At 46.0% G+C, this 15210-nt stretch overlaps 1 protein-coding gene across 1 annotated transcript; it reads left to right on the top strand.

The window, feature by feature from the left end:
• Positions 1–13172: 13172 nt before the first annotated feature.
• Positions 13173–13886, top strand: DRAM1 (DNA damage regulated autophagy modulator 1). Its single transcript, XM_044682840.1, has one exon. The coding sequence runs from the start codon at positions 13173–13175 to the stop codon at positions 13884–13886; it is 714 nt and encodes a 237-aa protein (XP_044538775.1).
• The last annotated feature ends 1324 nt before the right edge of the window (positions 13887–15210 follow it).

Genomic DNA, 15210 nt, shown 5'->3' with positions numbered 1-15210 from the left:
GTAAAAGGAAGGCCTTGGACTAGACTCAAAGGTCCCTTCCAGCTCTAAAGGGAGAAGCGAATGCCATTTATACTCATTTCTAATCGCTTCTTTCTGGTACACGAGCTCTCTAAAGGGGAGAGAAAAAGCCATCTCTCATTTCCGCTAATGTTCCTTCTCTGCGCACATATGTTTGTATTTCCCATTATGGGTCCAAGAGCAAACACTTGAGATGGAAGACTAATGTTTCATTTCCCAGGGAACACTGCATGGTAAATGAGCTACGAACACTCAACTCCAATATTCGTCTGGTCTCAGGATTTGTGAGGATGGCAAGTCAGATGTTTCTGAGTTTCCAAATAATTGTGATGATCAGACTTGGAGTCCGTGGGCCTCCCTGGTTTGGGGGCTGGTTTTAGATCAGTCTAAAGGAACAGAAAGGAGATGACGAGGGGGCCATGTAAAATCCAAGCCTCTTTTTATTCCACCAGGCAGGGAAAAGCAATGTCATTACAGAGCGAGTGGTTAATTGGAGGTAAGAGATTGCCAGGACCTGTGGCCCTGCTTCACTGCTCAGAGGGCCAGATGTTTGCTCCCAAATCAGGAACACGCTTCCCTGGAGAGTCTCTTCGAAGCCCTTTTCTCTTTCTATGTCTTCATTTTCGACAAATTGTATGTAACAGGATACTAGCAACCATGTTGGTTTGTTATTCTTGGTGCCAGATCCTCTCAAAGTTGCAACACAGCCTTCCTATGGAGCTCCGAGAATTCATACGAAAATCCATTTAAAGCCCATCTTCCACAGCTATTCAGTCTGGGAGAAAACTGAAGATCAGATATTTGGAATGAATTCCAATGAGGCCTTGGGGAAGGGAGAGGGGCAAAAATGAATGAATGTGGCGAACTGACGGGAGATAAATAGTCTCGCTGGCATGGGGCAATTGCATACATCGACCTGACAAGTGCGCTTATATATTCAGCAGTGATGCCAAGGCAAAATGCCCAGACACCACTCTGGGAGGGATGGAGAGAGAGAGAGAGAGAGAGAGAGAGAGAGAGAGACAGAGACAGAGACAGAGAGAGAGACAGAGACAGAGACAGAGACAGAGACAGAGACAGAGACAGAGACAGAGAGACAGAGACAAACATAGACAGAGAAGAGATTAGACAAACATAGACAGAGAAGAGATTAGACACACAACATATATATATATATATGCATACATATTTTACATATACACATGCACATATATTGTGTGTCTATGCATGTATATGTAAAGATTAGAAAGAGGAGGCCTAGGACAACTCCTTGGGGGACAGTCGGTGTAACATGGATGGGTATTCAGTAAAGGAGACTGAAAAGGAGCAGTCAGATAGGTAGGAGGAGAAGCAGAGAAAGCGATATCCTGAAAATAGAGAGGAGAGACTATCAAGGAGTGATCAGTAATGGTGCTGAAGGTCGCAGAGAGGTCCAGGAGAATGAGGACTGAGACAAAAAGCCATGGGATCTGGCAACTAAGAGACTGTCAGTAAGTTTGGAGAGAGCCGTTGCAGCCAAATCATGAAGTCGAAACCAGTGTACAGAGGTTTTAGAACAGAGTGAGAGGAGAGAGGATGGGGGCACTCAGTGTAGACAGTTTTCTCAAGGAATTACATTGCAAAGGGGAAGAAAGATCTAGGACAAGAAGCAGCCAAGGATGTTCGAATTGGGTGAGTGGATGGAAAGCCAAAGTCAAGAAGATTCCCGGGCAGACACAGACTGGAGAAGATGCCCTTTGAAGTCCCATCAAACCCAGAGACTCAGTGATTCTGACTTTATTATACTCCAAAGTTTCAAATGGGTCCTTCCTTTTCTCGGCTGACAAGGATTACTAGTGATTTAGGGTTCCAACCATCCAGTTCTTGAAAAGTAGGGGTGGGGCATCCTGTAAGGTTTACCCTCACTGTCACCCGGTTGATCCTCTTGATGAAAACTACTGTGTGATCCTGCACAAGTCACTTAACCTCCATTGCCTAGCTCTTATCACTCTTCCGCCTTGGAACCAATAAACCGTATTGATGTACGATATACAATATTGATTCTAAGACAGAAGGTAAGGGTTTTTTTTTAACTTAAAAAAAAACTACACCATGGGACTTGGCCAAGATCACACAGTCAGTATTTGTAAGAGGCAGGGCTCCACTCCAGGTCTTCCCAACTCTGTTTTCCATGCACTGTTTCTGTTACGGGGATGAAAGCAAGTATTCCTAGCTAAAATGAGGTCACTTTCTCCCTCTTTCCTGGAAAAGGTTATGAGATGCAATGAGGAGCTCCTTCTCCCTTTCCATCCAAATGATTTCCCAACCACACAACACAGTTGAGGAGGTTAAAGAAACCAAGAGCTTTTCACTGAGAAGGGAAAAAGAGGGAAATTGGGCACATAAGGGAAGTCACCGTTGGGCCCTTTGCACACTTGAGTGCAGAGCCTCCTTCCACCCGCTTTCCCATCACCTTCCCACCTGTGTCCTTGGAGGAGCCTGCTAAAGGGCAGCTGTAATGCGGTACAGTGTGCATGTAAGAGCAAGTCCTGCTCTTTTTCAGAGGGTGGAGTCAGGGGGAGGGGACAAGAATCTGAAGGGTCCCTTGTTTATGCTCTTGGGCAGCTGTACAGTTGGCACCATGCCATCTCCAGGCCATGCAGAAACAAGGGAAGCAGGCTCTATTTTCAAGAAAATACACCGCACATCTAGCAACCGTTTATCTCCAAGTGCCATATTCCCAGAAGGTCATAATAAACGAGGGGCCTCTAATTAGGCCGCCCTCTTGACAACCTGCCTCCATGCTGCTGAGAGGTTTGGGTTTTTTTTAACTTTCTTGTCATAAAATCAGAGCATCAGAGACCTGAAGCTGGAAGAGGCTTTCAATAAATCAACCAACATGAATTAAGTGCCTACTATGTGTCAGATGTTGAGGATACAGAGGCAGAAATAAGAGTCCCGGACCTTAAGGAGCTTATATTCTTTTGGGGAGACAACAGATATACAGAGGAGTATATACTGAATAAATACAAAGTGATTAAATGACTTTAGAGGTCATCTAATCCAACCACCATCCTTACTTTACAGATGGGAAAACTGAGGCTAAGAGGCAAAGCACCTTGTCTAAGGTTATGTAAGTCGTAAGTGGCAGAACTCAAACTTGAACCTACATCCTCCCTGTGTATCCAGGGCACTTTCCATTGTAGCATCCTGCTATCCTTTGCTATAGTCTTATGCTTGAAAGGGATGCCCCTGATGCTTGGTCTTTGGAGAACTTCACCAGCTTCTTGCCCACAGAGAGTTTCTTCCCAGGTAAATCAGGCTGGATCACAGACATTCTTTGCAATCTGATGTTCTGCCTTGTCGAGTATGTCAGTGTTTGCTTCCTCTGAACTGGACCCAGCAATCCAGGTCTCATCCCCAGACAGTTCTTGAAAGAGAAGATAACTGGACTTCAGGTCTGCATTCAAATCTTCCATTGGGCGTCCCTATCTTGGGTCTGGGTGGAAGGCTAGACTGGACCATGTGTTGATGGGAGAAAAAGAAATCTTTGCATCAAAAGTATAAGAAACACAAACTAGTGGAAACGCGCATCGGCCAAGGGTGGGGGGGGGTGCGGGCGGGGGGGGTTGAAGGGGAAAGGTGGAGCATGAATCATGTAACCATGTTAAAAATGAATATTAATAAATGTTAAAAAAAAGAAGAAGAAATGTAAACTATTGACAATCATATAAAAATTCCAAATCACTAATATTAAGAAAAATGCAAAATAAAACTATTCTGAGGTTAAAAAAAAAAAGTATAAGAAATACAGTTTAGGCAGCCTTGACCAAAATATCCAGTTGAGTATGGCGAGTTTCCTGGATACAATCAAAAAAGGCAGCAGGGGTCAATCATGTGGTGAAAAGCCAGGTAGAGAGCCAACGAACTCTATCGCTAGGCTCCTTCAAATGTGGTCAGAAGCCAAAGAAAGTGCCTGTGGTGGATGTATGGGAAGCCATGAGTAGGATGGATTCTGATCTGTGTTGAAAGGACAACCCATGCTGATGGGTTCCCAAATCTACTGGATTATCACCAGTGCTTAGAAAGGCCCTTGGACTGCTATCTTGGATGTGCTTTTTACAAATTATACTCTGAGAAAAAAGAAGTCAGACACCATACAAGCACGTCTAGATTAAACATTTGGGAAAATATACATATACCTCAAAATACCGACTTCTTCTCCACCACATTGATTCAAAGACCCGAACCCCTTTCACTTCTATGTTTTACTGCATTAAAAACTCTCTGCAAGGGGAATGAGGGGAGCTACTATAAGGTGGCTAGGCAATGCCACAGTGCACAGAGTGCCGAGTCTGGAGTCTAGCCGGCCTTTGTTCAGACTTGGTCTCAGATATTTATTTCCTAGCTGTGTGAGCCTGGGCAAGTCACCTCATCTCTGACTGCCTTTGTTTCTTTATCTGGAAATGGGAATAATAACAGCAACGACTCCGCAGAGTTGTTATGAGGACCAAGTGAGATATTTGGAAAGTGTTTTGCAGACATAAAAGAGCTCTATAAATACTGTTTTTAATAAAACAGGAGTCAAACTCAGAGTACTACGGGGAGAGCAAATTGAGGCCTATTGTGTCAGATGTGACCAATATGTTGACTTGTTTTGTTTAACTGTACTTCTTTGTTAAGAGTAGCACAATTAGGACAATTTCGTGCTTCTTAATTAATTAATTATATGGCAGCTTTGTGGCTCAGTGGAGAGAGTACCAGAGTCAAGAAGTCTAGAGTCTAGAGTCAAGAAGACCTGAGTTCAAATGTGACTTCAGATACTTATGATCCGTGTGACCCTAGGCAAGTCAAGTTACTTTGTTTGACTCAGTTTCCTCGTCTGTAAAATGATCTGGAGAAGGAAATAGCAAACCATTCCAGTATCTTTGCCAAGAAAACCCTAAATGGAGTCATGAAGAGTCCGACATAAATGGAAAACAACCAAACAACAACAATACTTCTTTGTACAAAGGAACATCCTATTGGAGTTGAAAGAGTCATCAATAAAAAGGAAAGGAAAGTGCCAATCGGATAATAGACAAGGTCACAGGGTGACAGAATTCCAGAGAAGCATGTCAACCCTTCTAGAGCAAGGACTGTTTCAGTCTTTATCTTTGTATTCCCAGCGCTCAAAACAGTTCCTGATATGCAAGAGGGACTTAATAAATGCTGGTTAAAGGAGACTCGAGTGACCATCTTGTCCACCTCATACCCAAACAAAATCCCCTCAGCAAGTGACCATCCAGCATTTGTTTGAAGACCTCCAAGGAGAGGACACCCACCATCACCACCCCTTGGACAATACCAGCCATTAGAGAATTCTTCCCTACGTGGAGCCCAAATCACAGATGAATATTTTATTTCCTCTAATAGGACCCTGCTCTGGTATCCAAAAAATGTCAACAGAACCAGAGGAAGGACTCTAACGCACTTCTGTGTTGGTGAAGGCGGGGCATGTATGCCTCTGCAGCATGGAGGGGCCTACTCCCTTCTCCCTCTCTACAGCGCCATAAGGGTATTTTTCACAAGTCCCGCCTCTCTGCCCAACCACCCAATGCCAGCACTTCCTCCCTCCTCTGTCTAGGGTAATGTAGGAAGCTCACGGTTGACTTGAAGGTGCAGTTTGGGCTTGCAATCTCTAAAAGGTTCACCAACTTTGCACTAGGTGGATCCTCTATGGAGAATTTCTGGAAAGACATGAGGGAAAATGGCAAGGGGGAAGCTGGATGGTTCAGTGGATTGAGAGTCAGGTCCAGAGATAGGAGGTCCTGGGTTCAAATCTGGCCTCACATACTTCCAAGCTGTGTGACCCTGGGCAAGTCACTTGACCCCCATTGTCTAGCCCTTACCACTCTTCTGCCTTGGAACCAATACATAGTATTGATTCCAAGACAGAAGGTGAGGGTTTAAAAATACAAACAAACAAACAAACAAATAAACAAATGAAGATCAGGCTGGGATGGTAATCCTGCAAAAGAAAGAAAGAAAGAAAGAAAATGGCAAAGGATGTGAAAGTGAGGAGGGGCCGCTATGGGCACATGTGCAAGTAACAGCCACATCAGAGAACTCAAAGAATCGTAAAAGTTGAAGAATCCACTATAATCAAATGCTGGCCTTGTCCCTCAATCTTCCTTCGCCCACCACCACCCTCCAAAAAGAAGCAAGAATACTCAGGGACCCAGAGTGAAGCAAATGGGCACAGGGACCCCCTTGACTGGCCTGTCCCTCCTCCAAATGATCTTATGTTTATCTCTCTGTTCTCATGTGTGTTTCGTGTCCCCCAGGAGAATGGAAGCTCCCTTGCAGGGCCGGGACTATCTGATGTTTGTTTCTGTATCCCCAGTGCCAAGCATAGTACTTGACACACAGCAGGCCTTTTATATATGATTGTTGACTTGAATTGCAGGGAGGAGAGAGGACTGTTTGCATTTGTCAGCAAAAAGCACTGATGCAAACACAAATTTGATGAAGCAGGTCAGTCCTCTGAATCTTTCTAACCCCACTTAACCTATGTGGGCCTCATCTGTTAAGTGCCTTGCCCAAGATCACATAGCAAGTCAATGACCCATTCAGTGATCATCAGAGCCTCCTAGGGCCTTGCTGTGCAGCTAATACTTGAAATCAGCCAAGAGACAAGCAGAAGAGAAGGGAAAATGGGTCAGGAAAACAAAATTGGCCAGCAAAAACCTATGTTTCAAAATAAAGCCAATCATCCTGAAACATGAACTTTCTCAACAAAATGGAAAAAATGCAGTCGATGTGATCCCTGTGAACTCCTTTATCCAAGGGAAATTTGGCCGGTGGAAAGTGCACTGAAGAGCCTGAGTTTGGATCCAGACCGATAATTACTACCTTGTGTGTGGCCTTGGGCAAATCCTTTTGTCTCTGGACCTCAGTTTCCTCTCCTGTATGCTTAGAGAGTTGCTATAAATTATGTAAAGGAAAATAGTGGAAGACTTTGGAACTCTGATCAATGCGGTAACCAGGTAGGATGTCAAGAGTCTGTCTGATGGGGGGGGGCAGCTGGGTAGCTCAGTGGATGGAGAGCCAGGCCTAGAGACGGGAGGTCCTAGGTTCAAATCCGGCCTCAGCCACTTCCCAGCTGTGTGACCCTGGGCAAGTCACTTGACCCCCATGGCCCACCCTGACCACTCTTCCACTGAGGAGCCAATACACAGAAGTTAAGGGTTTAAAAAAAAAAGTCTGTCTGATGGTCTGACATCTCCCTTTTCTCTTCCGAGAGATCCTGGCAGCCTCAGTGACCCATACATTGTCCGGCAGATTAAAAAGGAAGGTTTTATTCAGAAGCGGGTCAGAGGACCGTAGATTTAGAACTAGAAGGCATTTCAGGGACCATCTAAGCCTTTCATTTTACAGTTGAGGAAACCGAGGCCCAGGGCAGTTACGTGATTTGCCTAAGGTCACATAGGTAGTAGGACCACCGGTAAGATCTGAACCCAAGTTCATATGGCAGGTAGCCTTCATCTAGAGCCAATGTCCCAGTGTTGGAAGGCGCCTCCGAGGTCATCTAGACCAATCCTGTCATTTCACCCAAAATACACACACACACACACACACACACACACACACACACAGCCTCACACATATGCGCATGCACAGACACACACACACACATACACACAGAGCCAACTGCCATTTTTCCCCATGGGGTGTGCTGCTCTCCCTATCTTCCTGCTCTGCCTTGCCCCACGGTGCCAGTTAATAGTCAACCAGCTAGGAAAATAGAGTGGGGACACAGCGCCACCCGCTGGTGGTATTTTGGAGCCTCGGGCCCCGGAAAACTCCCCTCACCTCCACCCTGCAGCCAGAGCCCGGCGTGCACACCCCCTCCCTTTCCTCTCCCTCCCTCCCTCTGGCCCCCAGACTTCTGAGGGAATGTTTAGTCTCCAGACTCCCCGGGATGGCCCACGAGAGGCCGAAGGCTGCGTCATTGCCCAGAATCCGGGCTCTCCCTGGCACTTGCTTCAGCTTCTGCCATCTGATCAGACTTCGCGTCATGCCAGATGGCCAGAACGGAATCAAGATGAAGCCAAGGCGTTTCACTTGACTGCTGGACTTCAATATACACCTGAGCCAGGAACATAAGTCTTGGCCATTCCAAGCAGCCGAGAAAAAGGGCCATTCGGGCAACTGAGCGACCAACAAGGACGTCTTGAATACTTACCACGTCTGGGCCCTGCGAACACCGGGCCAAAACTCGCTCTCTTTTGAGGAGAATATACTGTGTCCACACATGAGAAAACGACAAAAGCAATAAATAACTGGTCTCTGTGGCCTCCTGGGGCTGCTCATTTGACCTCCCAACAATCCTCAAAGGCCTCATTATCCCCCTTTTACAGGCTCAGAGACAAAAAATGACTTGCCCAGGGTCATGCAGCTAGGAAGTAGCGGAGGCACCATTTGAATCCAGGTCTTTTGAGGGCTCCCACTGCCATGCCATGTGGCCAACAACACATCTGATATAATCTCTGTGAGCCCCTCAAGGGCAGAGACTGGTTTGGCTTTTATCTTTGTATCCCTGGTGGCTAGCACACAGTGCCTGGCACATGGGTGACCGCTGATGAATGCTTGAATAAAAGCATTAATAAATCCTTGTTCAATAAAGGAATCAATAAATGCATGAATGTATGAATCCAAGGCCTAGACTTCTCCAGTGTCATTTTCAGAAGAGCAAAGAATGCTACAAGGAGGGGCAGCTGGGTAGCTCAGTGGATTGAGGGCCAGGCCTAGAGATGGGAGGTCCTGGGTTCAAATCTGGCCTCAGACACTTCCCAGCTGGGTGACCCTGGGCAAGTCACTTGACCCCCCCCATTGCCTAGCCCTCACTGCTCTTCTGCCTCAGAACCAATACACAGGATTGATTCCAAGACTGAAGGTACGAGTTTTTAAAAAACCAGTAGCAGCTGCCATTTCTGGTGTGAGATGAGACTAGAAAGGCAGGCTGAAGCCCACACAGAGGTGGCAGTGCAAGTGATGGCAATGTAGGAGATAACCAGAGGAGACACCAGAGAGGGAAAAAAGGCTGGGCTGTTTCTTTAGTTGTATTCATGATGACTAACATGAAGGTCTAATAGATCATAGATTTGGAGCTGAGAGGGACATTCAGGTCCAATTCCCTCAATTTTCAGATGGGGAAACTGAGGCAGGGGTTATAGTGGCTTGACCAGTATCACATAGCCAGTAAGTATTTGAAGCAGGATTGGAACCCAGGTCTTATAGAGTCCAGGGCCAGCCCTTTCCCCACAGATTCCACACTGCCTCTTAGATGACCTGCAGGATTCTTATAAAGAAGTATATTTAAATGATCAAATACTAAAGAAACATAAGCTACTGCTAAGAGGTCTTTTAGCCCAACTCCCTTATTTTACTGAAAGGATGAACATGAGACCCACTAAGAGAGGAGAAGGGGCCTGACCAAAGCCAAAGAACGACTAAGGGATCTCTTCAAAGTGGCCGTTCTGTTTGACTCTAGACACATCCTCCCGTGCGTGTTGCACAGTGGGTCCCCTGAAGAGCCAGGAGGCTTTGTGTGACGACCACCATGGGAGCCCCAGGCTGGTCATTCCATACATGACCGGCCCGTCTCCTTTCCTGCTCTTCAGTCCTTTGCCACTTGTGCCCGCCCTGCATTGCCCTTTTAGCAAGGCTCCCTCCCTAAGTGCTTTCTCCCTAGTGAACAGCCCACAGGTACAGATCGAGCCGATGCGTCAAAGGTAAGAGCTGGGAGAGAAGGAATACACAGTCTTACAGGCAAAGAGAATGGGTTTTAAAAAAAAAAACAATTTAGGGGGAAAGTTATTTCTGAGCCGGGAGATGTAGAAAATTGAATCAAACAGATGGCTCAGATTTAGAACAGAAAACCCCTATTCCCAAGCCACAAGCCCCCACCCCTCCGCCCTGTACCTTGTGTTTATTCATATATATTCATGCTGTTTCTGCCCAGTTCCTGAAGGGCAAACACTTCCATTTAGGTCTTTGTTTCTCCTTGGAGGACCCATTGCTTGTTGCCCTAGAGAGCTGCCTAGCTAGACACAAGTGGTTAAGTGACCTGCCCAGGGACTCAAAAAAAGTGTACAGCAGTGGCAACACTGAGCCGCCTCTGTGAGCACCCCATAGGGGTTTAATCAGTGCTTCTTGAAACTGATGAATCTTGTCATGCCACATTGCCAAGACTAAAAGATATTTTATATAATTGGTAAGATATTAGTAGAGGAATAAGTCCAATAACACCATCTGGAGAGAAGTAAGTCAAATCTGAATGGGGGAAAAAACAAGATGAGACAGCAAACAGACTTGGTTCTCTGGATTTCAGAACAGATCAGCTCGCCTGTCAATCCACGAAGCCAGCAGAAGAAATGGATGGCCCTGGGCTCGGAACAGGAAGGCAGTATTTTAGTGTTTAATACTTTGCCTCCTCTGGTAAGCAAGTCATTTGGGTTCTTTGAAAACCCAAGATGGAGTCATAATAGCAATGGCGATCTCTGCCCATGCTGAAGGCCTTTGGACTGAGCCTTTGAGAAATTAAAGTGAAGAACATTTTCATTGGAAATATCGTTGCTGTTCGGTCATCTAGGTAGAATAATGGCCGGAATGTCAAACTGGGAGTCAGGAAGACCTGAGTTTAATTTCTGCCACAGACATTGATTAGCTATGTGACCCTGGGCAAGTCACTCACCTCTTCCTGCCTCGGTTTCCTCATCTGTAAAATGGGGATAACAGTCCTTATTTCTCAGAATTGTTGTGTGGACAAAATGGGATAATATCCATGAATTATTCTGCAAACATTATATAAATGACAGCTATTATTATTCAGGGATGTTTTTGTTTCATGAAGATGATCTTCGCAGGCCCCTTTCTTCTTGGTTCTGAGGGCTGGCAGGCCAAGTGCCCCATGGCTCATGACAGGCCCCACATACCTCTTGGGGCCAAGGGTCCTTTAAATACTCAGAACATATGGGGGCTGCTGCCACTCACTTCTTGAAGTCCCTGCCTGGTAAACAAGTTGGCATGACCAGTTGCTCCATCCCATCATCTGTGATCTGACTTGGGCCTCAAGGCTCTCCTGACCTTGGCTTTGGACCCAGCCCAAGACTTCAGATTATGGCTCTCCATCCCCTCCAGTGAGGGTTGTGTTTCTGGCTTTTCTTTAGAATGCCAGAGCCTGGGTCTTCTGAGTGTATTCCAGCCCTGGAAGAAGCGAGGAGCTTGGCCCCACCTTTCTGGAATAGGTACCAGGGTGGTTCTTTAATTGCTGAACCTCTGGTCCCAGCTGGAGTTCCTTGCCTGGGCCAAGCCAACCAATAGAAGTAGCACACTGATAGCTACTCTCCCATCTTCCTATCAGTCTCTGTGACCCACCTTTTCTTGGCTCCCAGATGCCCTCCATTGTTCTTAGAACACTATTCCACCTGAATAGCAAGTTTACCCTTTGCTAATCAGAAGCAATGCCACAAGGCCTTCTTCTCTGGTCTAATAGACCCAATAGGCAATGTGGATTATGGGTAGTTCGGCCTCATGTTCCTTCAAGAGGGAAAGACCCATCCAATTTTGAAAACAAATGGGCTTGCAGGGGGCAGCTAGGTGGTGCAGTAGATAGGCCTAGAATCAGGAAGGTGTGAGTTCAAATCCAGCCTCAGAAACTAGCTTTGTGATGCTGGGCAAGTCATTTAGCCCTATTTGCCTCAGTTTCCTCATCTTGTCAAATAAGCTGGAGGAAAAAGTGGGGAACCACTATAATTTCTTTGGCAAGAAAATTCCAAATGGGGTCATGCAGAGTCAGGCCAGACTGATCAACAACAAAAGTGGGCTTCTGGTATAGTAGGAAATGTCATGGATGGCACACTGGACCTGGTATCATAAAGTCCTGAATTCAAATCCTGCCTCGGGCACTTACTAGCTATGAGAAAGCTAGGCAAGTCACTTTAACCCCAGGGTCTCAGTTTCCCAAAGTGTCAGACTAGAATTCTAAAGTCCTTTCCAATTCTAGAGTTAGGATCTCAGAATCCTAACTTGCCAGGATCATTTCTCTGCCCCATTTTCTTCTTAATAATAGTAACTCACATTTTATAACATTTAAAATTCACCCCTGAACTCCATTTTGGTCTCTTCCTCCACCTGGACTCCTCGTGTCATTCAGCTCTTCTGAAGGTGGTCAGGCTCACATCCATAAGAGAATAAATATATCTCCGGAACAAGGGCTCGAAGTTAGGATTAATTAATAAAGGAAGACGAGTGCTGCGCCCTAGCATGGCCAGTGAGCCGTACAGAGAGCACAAGCCACCATCACAAACTACAATGATGACCTCTTGCCACTAGAAGGCAAAGCGCCCGGAAACCACTGGCTGTTGTGGCTGGATCTCCAGTAGAGACCGGAAGTGTCTTTGAAAACTTGGACTACATTGTTGCTGCCTTCTCTGCCCCCGGCACACAGCAGGCACTTGATAATTATTTTCCAATTGAGCTGAATTAGCTTGTGCCTCGGCCATAGTAAATGCCTACTAGAGGCTTCTGGGCTTGCCTACAGGCTTTCTGGGTTCTCTGTTAGAAAGATGGAGCCTTACTGGTACCTCCTGGGGAGGGAAAAGTCCGAATCCTAAAATATCAGAAAGCGATTGTGAAAAACTGTTTCCATGTAAGCGGAGAATTAATAAATAATGTGTTTGGTTTGGTTTTTTAAAGAAGAAGACAAAGAAATGTCAATGTTTAAAAAAAAAAAAAGATATAGCCTGCTCCGCCTGAAGCTGGGATCTTGGAAGAAGATGGCGCCTCTGCGTAGGCGCCGTTGGCCCCGCCCCCTCCCAGAATGCACTGTGACTTCATCTCCTTAGCAACCACTTCCTCCCAACAGCTACCCACAACATTCGGTTTTGATTCACTTGCCCTCCACTGGTGATTACCACCTCGCTCTTTCTCACGCTCTCTCTCCTCTCTCCCCCTCTCTCCTGAGCTAGGACTGCGCCCAGGGCTAGAGCCCGGCAGTCCGCCTGTGCCCACTACCCCTCAACCCCCACCGTTGCCACCTCCGCTGGTGTCCAGTCTCGGAGGGAGGCACAATCTCGCAGCACCAACTCTGGACAGGTCCTGCCTCCTCCCCACCCACTCAAGACTCCAGGATGCTGTGTTTCCTGAAAGGGATGGCCTTCGTCCCTTTCTTGCTGGTCATCTGGTCCTCCGCCGCCTTCATCATTTCATACTTGATTGCCGTGTTCTTCGGACATGTCAACCCCTTCCTTCCATACATCAGTGACACAGGAACGATCCCTCCCGAGAGTGGCATCTTCGGATTCATGTTCAACTTCTCTGCATGTCTTGGCGCACTCACCATATACACGAAATATAAAATGGTGGAGAAGCAAAACCAAACCTGTTATTTTAGCAATCCAGTTGCTAACCTGGTGGCATTAGTCCTTGGATTGGTGGCCTGTTTAGCAATGGGCATTGTGGCCAGTTTTCAGGCGTTGTCTCTTCCCATGATCCATGATGGAGGTGCCCTGTTGGTTTTTATCTGTGGCGTCATGTACATACTCCTTCAGTCCATCATCTCTTACAAGGCATGCCCTCAGTGGAACAAACGTTCAATCTGCCACATAAGGATGGCCATCTCCGCTGTGTCATGTACAGCTGTTATTCCGGTGATTGCCTGTGCCTCCCTAATTTCTATGACGAAGCTGCAATGGAATCCGGAGGAAATGGATTACACCTGTCACGTAGTCAGCGCCATCTGTGAGTGGACAGTGGCTTTCAGTTTCATTTTCTTCTTCCTGACTTTCGTTCAAGATTTTCAGAACGTCACTTTGAAGATAATCACCGAAATAAATGAGTGCTGAAAAAAGAAGCCTTCTCCCAGTCAGCACAGCTTGTGGATTGGAAAACCAACCAATGCAGAGAAGCTGGCCTTCGGTGGTGACCTAGAGGCCTGGAGCAAGCCCACGACCTGTAATTCTTCCCCTGCCCCCAAACCCCTGTATTTGTACTGATCTCAAAGATATGTTTCCAAAAAGCTTTAGGAAGTTATAACAATACTGCATACTTTACTGAGAAGGCATTTTAAACCAAATAAACTAACAAAGTTATTGCACAGAAAAAGAGTGCTTTATTTCCGTACCAAGCCTGGGTGGTTATTTACTTTAAAAGCCTTAGAACAGGTCAAATGTGTTGGGAGCTATTAAGCAGGTTCTCTGTACAAATGTTCCATTCTTATGATTTTATTTTGTTGGGTTTTTTTTATCCTTGTACTTCAGTGTATTGTCTCATAGGTGGAAGAGTGGTAAGGGTGGGCAATGGGGGTCAAGTGACTTGCCCAGGGTCACACAGCTGGGAAGTGGCTGAGGCCGGGTTTTTATTTTGGTTTTAAAGAAGGGATTGCCCAATTTTAAAATGAGGATATTTATGAAATCCAGTTAATCACTGTAAGAAAGACTCTCAAGTATGTCGTATCTATAAAGATCTTGGTAAACATATTAACAGTGACTCAGGGGGAGCAGCTGGGTAGCTCAGTGGATTGAGAGTCAGGCCTAGAGATGGGAGGTCCTGGGTTCAAATCCGGCCTCAGTCACTTCCCAGCTGGGTGACCCTGGGCAAGTCACTTGACACCCCCCCCCATTGCCCACCCTGACCACTCTTCCACCAAGGAGCCAATACACAGAAGTTAAGAGTTTAAAAAAAAAACAGTGACTGGGTCAGTGGTGTCAAACTCAAATAGAAATGGAACCCTGCAGGTTGCCTATTGACTTAGAAAACCACAAAATAACAGTGGTCTGTTTTGCATTTTATTTTTACTTATTTTGTTAAACATTTCCCATTTTTACTTCAATCTGGTGGTCCATCAGGAATTCTGAAGCTGTGAGTCTGACACCTTTGGGCTAAGGAGCTCCTATTTTCAGATAACTTGAGAGTAAATCCTTCAGTGAGAGACCCTAATTCCACGTGTGAGTATTAACTTTGTGTCCCTGTAAGATCATTGTTCTGTAATCTTATGCATTCAGCAAAGGATTTCAGCCTTCAGCCCTACTAACAGTAGGAGTCACCAAGGATATTCCTCACCCGGGACAAAGATGACTACGTGACAAATTAAAAATTTAAAACCTAATTCATAAATCAGCAAATCGAACTAAGTTATAGTAGGGGCCGGGAACTTTTCTATGGATTTTA

This window comes from Gracilinanus agilis, chromosome X (assembly GCF_016433145.1).
Source record: "Gracilinanus agilis isolate LMUSP501 chromosome X, AgileGrace, whole genome shotgun sequence".
NCBI classification, from domain to species: domain Eukaryota; kingdom Metazoa; phylum Chordata; class Mammalia; order Didelphimorphia; family Didelphidae; genus Gracilinanus; species Gracilinanus agilis.
This window is presented reverse-complemented; position numbering and strand designations above follow the sequence as displayed.